We start from the raw sequence: 12,606 nt of genomic DNA on the forward strand, positions 1-12,606 counted from the left end.
TGCTTTTCCTCCTGGTGTAGTAGCTGCTCAGAAGTGAACCAGCATGGGGAGCACAGATGTGACTTCCAGCTTGTCTGTCTACAGAACGTAGTGCTTTAGATGTTTGTATTTTAGGAATGGCATCCTTAGCTGTGAATGAACATACAGAAATTTATTAAAAAAAAAAAAAAAAGACAAAAAGAAACAGACCTTTTGTGTGCATCATTTATCAGCGTAGTGAAAAGCGTCTTTAAAAGTAATGGGTCTTTTTCTCATGATCTGTTTAATTAAGCTGTGTATATAGTTTTGCAGCCTGTCTGTGGAACTGTATGCTGGGTCATTTTGACAAAAATTTACACAGATGTTCAGAGCTGGGTATCTGTGTAAATTTGTCAAGAGAATGATAAAGTAAAGGATGAAAATTATTACATACCCAAGAATTTCAAAGTTTCAGTGTAGCAAGTAGGCTTTCAGATAAGGACTTTGAAGTAGTCACTAAGACTTCTTTGTAGGATAATAACATATATTTCTAAAATATTTTTTGTCTCTTAAGAATAATTCCTGCAACCTTCTGCTTCTGCAAGTATTTCTTCATCCTTAAGCAAAGTTTATCCAGTTCTTCATGCATCTTCAAGGCCTCATCATCTGTCAGTGATGAGCAAACATAAACCACGTTCTTCCAACTGAAACATTTTCTGTTTTGCTTCAGAAGCTAGAAGAGAGTCTAGAGCAGTTTTCAAAAGTACAAGCAGTATCTAGAAAAAAGTTTCATAAACTTTTGAGTGAACTTTGCATATCGCAGGAGCTGTAAGCAAGAGCTGATCAAATGTGGAAGGTTTGTATATGAGCATCTAGCATCATTTCCAGTGAGACTGTTATGTAGAGGCAGAAAAAAACCTCAGCCAGGAGCAACAAAAAAAGCCTTTTTTCTGCATGATCTTTCCCTATGTTTACACTTTTCTGCCTACTTTTAACTAAATGCTAGTGTTTCATGAAAAAAGGCCATGTGTACAAAGAATCTATCCTTTATTGTTGATTGTTTGTTTTTCCCCACCTCTACGAATTTCTTATTTTCTTAAATACATAGTTCAGTTTTGGGAGTATTGGTTGCATGCTGGTAATAACTTTTAAGGGGGAAATTTTCTGTTTTAAAGATGACAAAGTAATAATGGCTTTTTCAGACACAAGGAATCCAAACTGCTTTGGTAGTGCTGCTGACAGCTGTGCCAAATCAGTAAATGTGACAGAAAAAAGGTGATACCTGATAAATAATTGATATGCTTATTTAGAAGTGTTTAGGCAACCTGGCATACACAGTGATTTATTTTATTTTATTTTATTTTATTTTATTTTATTTTGCATTAGGTAGAAGATCTCTTCTTTCTGCAGCCTATGTGGACAGCACAAAATGGGAAAAGAGGCAAAAAGAAGAGCATAATCTGGGTAAGAAAAGTTTATTTCTTCCACTTTGACTAATTATTTACACCTGAAATCATATTAAACTAGTACATCATCTATAAATACTTCAAAATAAGAAAAAGGAGCAAAGTGCTTCTGAAGTTCTATGTAAAAATCTGTCCAAAATATTGACTAATAATTTGCACCTGGAATCGTTTTAGGCTAGCTCATCATCTATAAATACTTCAAAATAAGAAAAAGTAAGGAGCAAAATGCTTCTGAAGTTCTGTGCAAACATGTGCTCAATGTGTTAGAAATACCTTGCATATTCAAAGCTGAAATGCTGAAACAAGTCAGGATTTTCCCATTTAATTAACTTTTAGTTTCTACAAACTGATTTTTTTTTCTTTCAAAAAATCCAGAGCTTTTATGAATGACATATTTTTGTGTCTGAAAGCTAAGAAGATTCTGTGATTACAACTAATGTTTTAATTCTAATACAGTGCAAAGGATGACCTACTATGTAAGTATTAGAGTGTTCCTGTTTAAAAACGTTCTTTTTTAAATAATATTTTCTTCAGAATTTTACAAGAGGGAAAATTACATGTCTTGTTGAAGTTTTATGTTTTTTAGTTTAAGGGAAAAATTAAACATTTTATTTCAGATGAGTTGCACATCAAACTATATATGTATCGTTCTGAGAATCTGCATGGGAGCTTTGTAGCTAAATTCACTGGCTAGATTACATTTCAGATGATATGCCACCATAAAGGATCATAAAGAGACTGTTGTACATTGTAACCCTTTGCTGCCCATGCTGTGTTTTCTGACCTGAAGCCACAGGCTTGAATGCCCTGGGATGCGTTTGAACCTGTCATTTCCAGCTAAAAAAAAGTTTTGTTTTGTTTTGTTTTTTTTTGTTTGTTTTTTTGTTTTGGCTGACTTCACGGGCAATAGAGATCCCTTGTAGAAGAAAGCAGTGTACAAGTTCTTGTACAGTCCACGTTTGGCTTTCCCCAGCCCTAGCAAGGCCTTTTGTGACTCTTTGGCAAGTGCAGTTTTTGCTGCTGATCTTGGTTTGAAGTTTTTGCCAGTGGTCTTGATCCAAAGCAGATGCCTGTTCTGTGATTTTCCAAGAACTACTTTGCATTTTCATTCTGTGTTCATGGAAAAAGAAGACAAGTTAACACAGTGTCAGCTGTATTAGCATTTGCAAAGAGGAGGCAACACTAGAGACATCTGCTCTGTAGCTGTCAGTTGCATGGTTGTGCATATAATCTTCTGTCTAGCTTCAACCATCAGTTGATGGTTATAGCTAGAGAGAATTCCTCGTGTTGAGAAGATGCTATTTTGCTTGTGTATTTCAGGCACTGCTTCAGAACTTCTATTTTGCAAAACTATGCTGCGTTACTACACTTCCAGAAAAAAAGTATTTTTGAATTAAAGGTTAAAGAATTGTTTTAAAGCTAGTTCAGTTTCTTGCTGCAGTTGTTTGGTGCCATCTCAGACATAAACTTATTTACTGTGTCCATATAAGGATACATCCTATTCTTTTCTCCATAGTCCCAATTTAGCCTTCCAAGCATGGGTGTGCTAGCAAACTCCAGTACTGAAAAAAGTGTGGGAAATAGCTAGGTTGTATTTTGTGTACAGAAGCATGTTTGTTCAGAGAGGCATTTATGGTCCTTGCCTTAATTTGGGATTTACAAACTACTTGCTGATAGGAAGATACCTGTTTAGAAGGAAATTCTAAATTCTAAATATTCGTATTAAAAATTAGATACCAAGGAAAAGGAGGCATGGCTGGACTTAGATTCTGTAATACATGTATTTCCCTTGGTTTGTCGCTAACAAGGGTAAAATTACGTGATAGTAAGTATCTTGATAAAAAAAAAAGATAGCAATTACTGAAGTCCAAGGGGCTGGCGTAGGAAATGTGTTTGTAAAAAACTCAAGGTACCTGAAGTGCCTCACCCAAAGCACCAGGTGGCAGTGCCGCCTTTGCAAGCTTGAGTAATTTCCATTGAAAGAATTCTTTGGTATAAGGTTCTTTCCAGAAGCTGCCAGGGACGTGGATATACTGAGAAATATAAGTTTGTACTTGCCTCAGCCTTCATTTATATTTTTCTTTCCTTTTTAAAATAAATCAGGGATGTCTTTATGTAGAAAATGTAAACGCGTTAGCTCATGAGTTAAGGTATTAGCTCTGCCTATCTCTCCTAGAGGTGGAAAATTTAGGGTCTCAGTTGTATCAGTTTTCTAGCTGCTGTCCCATCACTCGTTTTCAGCCCTGTCCTAGATGGACAACTTCTGAGAACTAAAGGGTAGTTTATATCCTGTGACCTTACATCATGTTGTTGCTACTTGTTGAATTCCATATGCTATGGATTGGTATCTACTAGGAATCAAATAGAAACTATATGGATTTCTTAGATGTAGAAATTTTAGGGCAGTATTTATGAGAAAGTATTTGTACTAGTGACGTCTTTGATAATAACTAGTGAGTACATAGTTTGAAAGCACCTGCAACATGCATCTGTTAGAATGTGCACAGAATTTTGCTTTGGCTGTTAAAATATTTGTTTGGGTTCTACATCAATGTTAGCACTCAATTTATATTAATGATGTTGCTAGGAGACCAGGGCAGTCACTCTCACATTCTAATACTTCTGTCAGGAAGTTTCTAACTGAAAACAAGCTTTAATCTTGATCTTTTAATAAGAACTTACAGTAAGCTTGGTTCAGAAAAGTTGTTGAATTGTTTCAAATCATGAATCTGAGAAAAAAGTCTGCTCCTAGGCAGTCTTCAAAAAAAAAAAAAAAGCAAGCTAGAACAGAATTAGTCACTCGTAATTATTCATATTTAGAAACTAGAGCAGAAATCACAATTTGTCTGGAAACAAAGCTAAATTTCCAATTTACTTGATTTGTTTCCTATTCTTTGTTTCATTAACTTTCTTTTTATTGTGACTCATGTACTGGAGCTGATAGGTAAGTGATTGATGTTGATTTCCATGCTGAAGCTCTGGTGGAGAATTTTACCTTTGTAGGCAACGTAAAAGATCAATTGTTAAAATTCTGCAATGGGAAGTCTCCTAAAGTAGGCATTTGTATAAATTGCTAACAGTTTTGAGATCTTGCACTCATGGCATTGTATTCATTTGGTTTTTAATCTCCGTAAGTACTCAGTGTTCCTCAAATGGACTTTTCATGTTCATGAATACTTAGACAAAAGAACTGCCAAGCTCGAGGTTAAATATAGCCCACGACGGCTTTGAGTGTCACCTTACTGTTTTCTGAGTGATATGCGTAAAAGAAATTTTTCTGGAGTAAACAATTAAGTTCCCAACCTGTGCCATTGTCTGTCTCTGATCCATGTTGCTTTGTCATCAAATGTAGCAGATTTGAGTGAACACTTTCCTTCAGCCATCTCAAAGCACACATGAAGAATGTTGGCTCACAGTAGGCTTAGTAAATTTAGGCAAGAATCTAGCCATTCTTGATTCTTGTCAAGATGACCCAGCTGCAGCATCTGCCCTCTCTTAAATTCTAGTGCTATTGGTAATGCCCTCAAGGACTTTACCCATGTGCTGCATCATGACCTTCCTGGGTGCTGGGGAGACAGGTAATACAGAGTGAAATACAAATTCTCTCTGTATGGGTATTCCCACAGAAAATGCTTTACTACTAAAAAAGTTGATCTGCTGTCTTAGTGGCTTTGTGATGTAGCGTGGCATTGGTGGGCCACATAATTTCAGCATCATATATTGTATTTTGCAGGAGCTGGTACTTGCCTTGGCATTTTTGCCCTTAGTTTCCATTCCCTTTCATGGTTGCAGAATGCTCACCTTCCCTTAGCTAAAGATAACTGCATGTCAAAGATAGTCTTTTGGTGTTTCAAGTAACACCTTCAAGTGCCTCATAAAGGAAGAGGTTATGCAAATACAAAATACTGGTATGCAACAGACAGCAGCATTATCCAAACTAAGAGTCAAGCAAGACAGACTCTTGCCATTTTATTACAGCAAAAATCTTTGCACATGCTGTAATTTGAGAGAGCATTTTTAAGACCAGAGTAGCATTGAATACTATTTCTGCTGTTAGAAGTGAAGAATATTCTAAATGAACTGTTAGATTACTGTTAATGTTCACTGGTGATGCAAGAGCACTTTTAAATCACTTGTTCTGTGAACAGAGCATACATGGACTGCATCCCTTGGGGTCATTGTGTGTTACTGGTCCAATGCTGCTTCCTGACATTAATAATTTCACCAGCATAGAAGGCTTAGTCATTTCTGATGCAGTGCTGTAGGTTGTGTCCACCTCATGTTCCATGGACAGGTATGGGAGTCAGATGACCTTTTTGGAAAATGAATTGTAAAATGAGCCAAGCCATCAGCTCTTGTAGCATGGCCGATGGGACTGATACAGAGGTGACAGAGAGGCAGGTTTAGTAATGATTGGAGCCTTGGGGTGCACTGGAGGAAGGGAGATACTAGTGATGTGATAAGAATATGTTGGATTCCTGTTCCTGGAAAATGAGGGAGAAAAGAAGGAAAGAGTACGGTTGAAGTCTCTAAATAGCTTAAATTGAATATTATCAGTCCATGTCTCAGGTAAGAATCAAGCAGCTGATACTGTGCATACAATGAGCAGCTTACTCTTCTTGAGTCATAATTATGTTCCAGGAACAGTACAGAACTAAAACTAGAGATTAAATTCATGTAGTTCTATGTTTGTCTACCTGTTCAAAAAGTCAAAAAGCTTTAAAATTTCTGTATGGTCAAATTAATACTGTTATATGACTGCTTGAGCAGAACGCTATAAAGTTAATAAGGCAGTGGCACAGTGCCCAGTTTGGTTAACAGAATTTCTTTCACCTGCTGTTGGTGACGGTAGGGTTTGTCAGTACGGTACTGCTTCTTTCTGTGTCTCTTTGTTTTAACACAAAGGGAAGGAGAAACACCAAAGGCACTGTCCAGCATACATGAAGCTTGAAAGCAAGTGTCAAGTATCAGGACATCTGTTCAAGGTTTTTAGATGAGACATATGAGCTATGCTCATTTCATCCCATACATTATAGTATAGTTTGCTTTTTTTCCCAAGTTCTTTTAAATCATCACATTGAGTACCTTTCCGCATGTTGTTTTCTGTAAAAGTAATTAATAATAATTGGAAATACTGTTTTCATGCAACTTCAAAATGAGAACCAAAATAAGGAACCAGAATTTAATTTTATGGACACAGGTACTATTCCAAGTTACATGACAGCTCTGCAGGTTTTGCAGTATTATCAATTGATTAAACATAATGTTTTTCCTTTTTTCTTCAGCTGAATTAGCCAACTTAATGGACAGAACCTATGAAAGAAAGCTGCCTGTCAGCTCTTTGACAATAGACCGGGTAAGAAAATAAATTCCAGTTGTAAAGTGATGGCGATGACAACAGAATGCTTATGAAATCAAGGAAGCCCAGAGGAGATAAATGATATCACCTCTGTCGGGAGTTGTGGGATCGTAAATGTCTTGTTATGCTGTTAAATTGTTGTGTAAAGCTGTTTTATTATTACTTTCTGCTTATTAGTTAGTATCTGGACTGTGGGGTCTTTAAAATAAATTTTTATTCTTAGCAAAATTAGGCCTTGCTTTGATACTTGGGCTATGTATTTCTGTAATGTGTATTCCCTCCCTTCTTGTGCTTTCTGTCTTTGTTAGTGAGAGCTTTAATGTCCTCTGAGACACTTCATAAGAACCCAGACTGCTAAGGGAATGCAGTGCATCAGTACACTGCCTGTCTGCATGCATCTTCCTCCACCTCCAGGCTCCTGTCAAAGTCAGGCAGGGATAGCTACGTTTTGCCTCTGTAGTTTTCTTTCCTCACCTCAGCAGACTGAGGCAGGACAAATGTTGACAGGGTTAAGTGAAACCATTATTCGTAACTGTAATTAATAACCAGTTCTGTCGTCTGGATGGATGAATTTGGGAAGGCAGAGATGTGAGATGTACTTTTAAGTTCTCTGTGTATGTGACCATTTGTGCCGAAGAAGCAGAATAAATGTCACTTGGTTTTTAAAAATCAAATTTCAAAATTGTCCCCCAAAAGTTAAGTCACCAACCTCGTACCTCAATAACAACATTAATGCTAATTAGAATCATTAGCACCACTGACTGAAGAGTCACAAAATATTTTGTATGGTTACTGAACATCCTTGATCATTGGCTCTGAGACTGTCTGTGGAGGAAATGGGTGTTCTTCTCCATTTTATTTCTTAATGAAATTTACTTCTTTCCCTCCTTATGTTTCTGCCTTGGGCCAACCTATTACCTGGAGAAGTAGCATTTCCAGATTTTCAAACAGCCCCGCTTACCAGTACCTGTAGCTCACATAAAATTGTCACTTTCCAAAATGTAAATAAAGCACATGGGCATGCTATTGCCACACTCAGAGATGAGATCTACACATACACATACGCAAGGAAAGTTAAGAAACTTGAAAGCTAGCACCAGTCAGCTTAAACTATTATTTTTAGCTCATTCTTAGGATAAAGAAAAGCATTGACTTTGAGAAAATGTTCTTTATATATTCTGAGGTAAAGGTATTATATAGTGTTCCAGCATCTTTATACTTATGTTAAATATACAGGGAAACAGGATTCACTGTTACCATAAGAGAATGTCTGGTTGAAAACCTTGCTTTTAATTAAATGGTTTATAGCACTGGGAATTTTGTGACACTGTCTGGAGTAGGTGAAGTTTTAAATGGTTGGAAAGTTGTGCTTTTTAGTGTGAGGGGATGATTTTTTTTTCTTACTGTTATTTGCATGTATATGTCCCTGTCCTTTAGAACTTATCATGTGAACAGGCAAAACAGGCAAAATGTTAGGGAAAAGAGTGATTTTTAGAAAGCGAACAAAGGCATGTTGAGACTTGCTGAAAATCAGAAAAAAAGCAATTGAATGCACATTCAAATTAAAGATATGTTTGAAGTAGAAAAAATTGTGCAAGAAGGAGCAAAAGTAGTGGGTATTGTGCTGTATGGATGTGATTCCTAGGTTGTCTCCATGTTTTCAAGGTATATAGTAATTTTTATAGGGGGGAATTGTCTGGGTTCAAAAAAGATTTTACTTTCTGCAGTCCAGAAGAAACCTGACTAGAAATGAGCAAAGACTTGAAGACCTCCGTTATTTCTAGTTACTTAAGTATGTAAAACAAATATGTTGCGTTTATCCAGATGGCATTTTCTTCTAATATCCTTTGTGAATGCCCCTTCTGAAGCTTTTATTTCTTATTTTTTAATTAGTTTGTTGACAACATTTCTTCACGAGAGGAAGTGGATCAAGCTGAATATTACCTTTACAAGTAAGCATCTTTACCCTTAACGTGAACTTTGAGAAATACAAGTAAATATCATAAAGTCTTGCCCTTTAAAGACTCTGACCCTTTCCAGCGTATTGGCTTTGATTTCTCTGTTTCAATCTACATCTTGTTGCTGAGTCTTTCAACTCACGGGTAAGGACCTTTTTGGTAACTTCCCTTTTGTCATGGCTACCCTCCTTCCAGACCTCTGCCATTGACTCCTGTCGAGCATGTTAGTCTGAGATGCTGAACTGTTAATACAACTGCCAGCTGTGATATAAATTAGGGATGCTGAAATCATAAGGAATTACATCTGTTTACAGTGTTTCCTTCTTAATCTTTTTTATTCTTCAAGTGATAATTTAACTAAATTGTCTATAAGCATATTTGCATGTGTAAGTGTGCGTCTTGGAGAAGCTTGTTTTCTTAGGATGAACAGAACTGTATAGTGGGTTGCCATGGTAATGATCAAGACAGCAAGACTAAACAAAGTATAGCTTTGAAGGGTTTTTTAATATCCCTTTTTCATTTTGTGCTTCTGATTAACTGTGTAGTTCATCTTATTGCACAGATTGTTAGGGTTTTCTACAACTATTTTTGTGTTGAGTAAAGTATATTGGGTACCTTTTCTGCTGGTTGAATGCTTGCTTTCTTCAGATCAGTGTCTCTAAATTGACTTTGAGAGGGCAGTAAATCTTGCTGATCACTAAAATAAATTAGTTCTTTCATGGATGGTTACATACATGTACATACATCAGTAATTTCATGGATGGTTACATAAATGTTTGAAAGTTAGATTTCCTGATGGTGATCATAGCTGATACAGTCAAAGTGCATGAGAAGACATTTTTACGAATAATGCCAAGTGGTTATATGTAAATAACAGTTATCGTTACTTTAATGAAGAAGTTTACTCTATGGCTGTTATAAGTAAAAGAATAGTTGTAAAAGCAGGACTGCATTACACTTTGAATCTCTCATCATCTGGTACTATTGTGCAATACCCGAACCTCAGAGTTTCAAGATGGAAACAAAAGAATTTGGTTTGCTGTAATATCTTATAATGAAATATATCTGTAATACCTTACAATGAAAAAATACAAAGAGGAGGAAGAATCTCTTAAAGAGTACAGGTTATTGGAGCTTTCATTCCTCCTGATCAAGATTTCATTAGTCCTGTCATAAAGAATCTATTTGCAGAAATCAGGTTTTGATTCTGCAAAAAGTCCTGGTGATAAGAAAACAGGAGAAAGTAAAGGCTGTTTGAGAAAAGCCCTCGGTTTTGTTTTACACGTACACTGTTAGTACCTTTTGCTAACATTGTTGAAGTTCGTAGTGTAATTTGTGCCACACAGACTCCAGTTCTCTCTAATTCAATCAGGCCTTGTAGGGTAGAGGATGCCAAGGAACCTTTGAATGCCCTGAAACCAAGAGAAAAGTGTGGTAGTTTAATTGTGGAGTCTCAAAATGTCACAGACAAAAACAATCAAGATAGCTGAGTGAGCTGTTTACATGTGATGAATCTTTAAGGCTCTTTCTTCCTTCTTGAAAACAAGAAGTTGAGAGAGGGTGACAAAAAATTAGAAGCGCGGGAAAGCTTCCATAGTAAAAGGAAGAGAATAGAGTATAAATGTCTAACATATAAACATCTTTCCCAGTCTTCATCTGTGTCTGGTTAGTACCTCAGTTTAAAATACAGGGTTTTTGTCCTTATAACATGTTCTAAAGCAGAGGTTTTCCGTTCAAAAATAATTAAAATTACTTACCACTTCTCTTAAGAAATAATTCTCCTGCAGCTGGTGATTGTGTGGTTATGTGTACATCAAATATGGCCAGTTGTAATTGATACAGATTTTAGTAATCTGTAAGGAGAGAGTGGAAGGGTTCTGACGTGTCACATGGCTTGTCAGACAAGCTTTGGTTGGAATTTTTCTTGTATGTGTCTCTTTAATGCTGCTTGGTTCTGATGTTATGAAATGTTTAGTCTTTTAGTGATGTTCAAATTGGTTTTCCGGGAGACTTAATTCCCTCATGTTACATGGAACTATTTATTCTCAAAATGCATTAGCATGCAGGTAGTGAGACAGCATAGAGAGGTCTGTAATTCATGTGAAAATGTAAAAATCCCAATTATAACATAAGCTTCCCTTTCAAATGAAAATAAGTGTGCTAGCTTCAGGAAATACGAGATGTGGTTGGTACCCACAAGGTGCCTTTTATTATTCTTTACATTTTGCACTTACGGTAGAGTTCAAATGAAGGACATGTTTAGAAAGATATCTTTTGGCAGTTGGGAGGATGTTTGACACAGAGTCCTGCAAAAGCGACCACACCATGAGACATAAAGGAGGTGGTAGAGAGGGAGAGTTAAGGGATAAGAGAAGCTTTGTCAAGAAATCTCTTTTTCTGGCTTGTCACTTCCTTAATGAAAAACAGTTCAAAGCACATTTTTTTGTCCTTTATGCAAGGAGAGTAAGCTTTTAAAAAAAGAGAATTGCAGTATCACTGAAAAGCTTTATTGTATCTTCTAAGGCATACAAATCCACTGGGAGCAAATGGCATGTATTTTGCCTGGTAAGTTGACTGTATGTGCATTTGCCCTAACATAAATATGCAGAATGCTCCTAAAGCCATGCGGTTTTTGCCTTAACTGCCTGTGGGGTGTAAGGGGGAGATTTTGATGTGTCTCCTTAGTGTTGGATGCTTCTGGCAATACGAGGTGAAGGGTAGTCAGTTCCAAGGCCCCTACAAGTTTTGAACATATTTGTGGTATGAAAGGGCAAACTTTGCCTGTGGAAAGAATCAGAGGGAAATAAATAGCATTTCCATGCTTGCTGTATGGGTTTTTCCTGAAGACAGGAGAGCCAGAATTTGTAAGCTTTGTAGGGTAGATTTCCCTTGTATGATGTCAGGCAGAGCATAATTTTGAAAAGTAGTATTTTGGAGTATTACAATAATGTACTTGGGGTCCTGAAATACAATATATGTATTATATTTAGACCTGTTTCTACTTTTTGTGCTTTTAAAGCACTGAATCTCCAGCCGTACTGTCTCCACAGAGGATCTGGAGCTCTCAAGAATAGCAATGTGGAAACTGCTATGCAACATTGTGGAGTGTGTCAATACGATGGTAAAGGCCATTTTGAGGCATGACGTCACCTGCTTTCAGTGCTCCTCTTTTTGTTCTCTTCTAAATACCTCCCCACCCCAACTGTCAGACTTGAAAATCCTTTCATCTCCTAGGATCTCAGCAGAAATACTAATCAGAATGCAGAGCACTTTCAACCTGATCAAAGAGCTGCAGTTCTCCTTACTTTGTCCTGTCTCACTGAGATGTCACTATTTCTCACATCAGGGTGGTTTTCAGATGATAGAAACATTAGCATAATGGAGAGAGGTTTTGTGGTGAGGTAACTCTGCTGATTCTGTGTAAAGGTTTTGTGCCAACAAAGATTTTCAATGTGTCTTAAAGCTATTGGGGAAGTTTTATGCTGAGATTCCTTAAGAGTTTTTTAATTGCATTAATTGAGTTTTCTCATCATAGTGTAGAAAAAAGTATATACAGTCTGTAAAGTGCAAATGTTTATGTGTGGATGTGCTCTCCAAATTCTTGCACAATCTCCCTCAAATTTTTCATTGCTGTTTATTGATGGATACTTGTAGGAAATTGAGTTATTTCTGCAGATTTCAGTGCTTATGGTTTGGGAATAGTACTTGATTATAATCATAACATGGTACAATATCAAACTATTGGAAGTTCTTCTTAGTTATGCCATTATATCTTTCATGGTAGCAAGTTACATTTTTGAAGTCTGATCTCAGCCATTAAGTCATTTTCAGACTATAGCAGTCTCCATATATATGAAATATGCTT

The 12,606-nt window shown here is 36.6% G+C and overlaps 1 protein-coding gene across 1 annotated transcript in view; it reads left to right on the forward strand.

Annotated features, from left to right (window-relative positions):
- MRPS27 (mitochondrial ribosomal protein S27) overlaps positions 1–12,606 on the forward strand; it is a 45,204-nt gene that overhangs the window by 744 nt on the left and 31,854 nt on the right. Inside the window, exons 2-4 of the mRNA XM_084305042.1 lie at positions 1,345–1,422; positions 6,710–6,780; positions 8,677–8,735. Coding sequence (XP_084161168.1) covers positions 1,345–1,422; positions 6,710–6,780; positions 8,677–8,735 — 208 coding nt within the window. The remainder of the gene's footprint in view (positions 1–1,344; positions 1,423–6,709; positions 6,781–8,676; positions 8,736–12,606) is intronic.

This window comes from Netta rufina (assembly GCF_964035555.1).
Source record: "Netta rufina genome assembly, chromosome: Z".
Classification (NCBI taxonomy): Eukaryota; Metazoa; Chordata; class Aves; order Anseriformes; family Anatidae; genus Netta; species Netta rufina.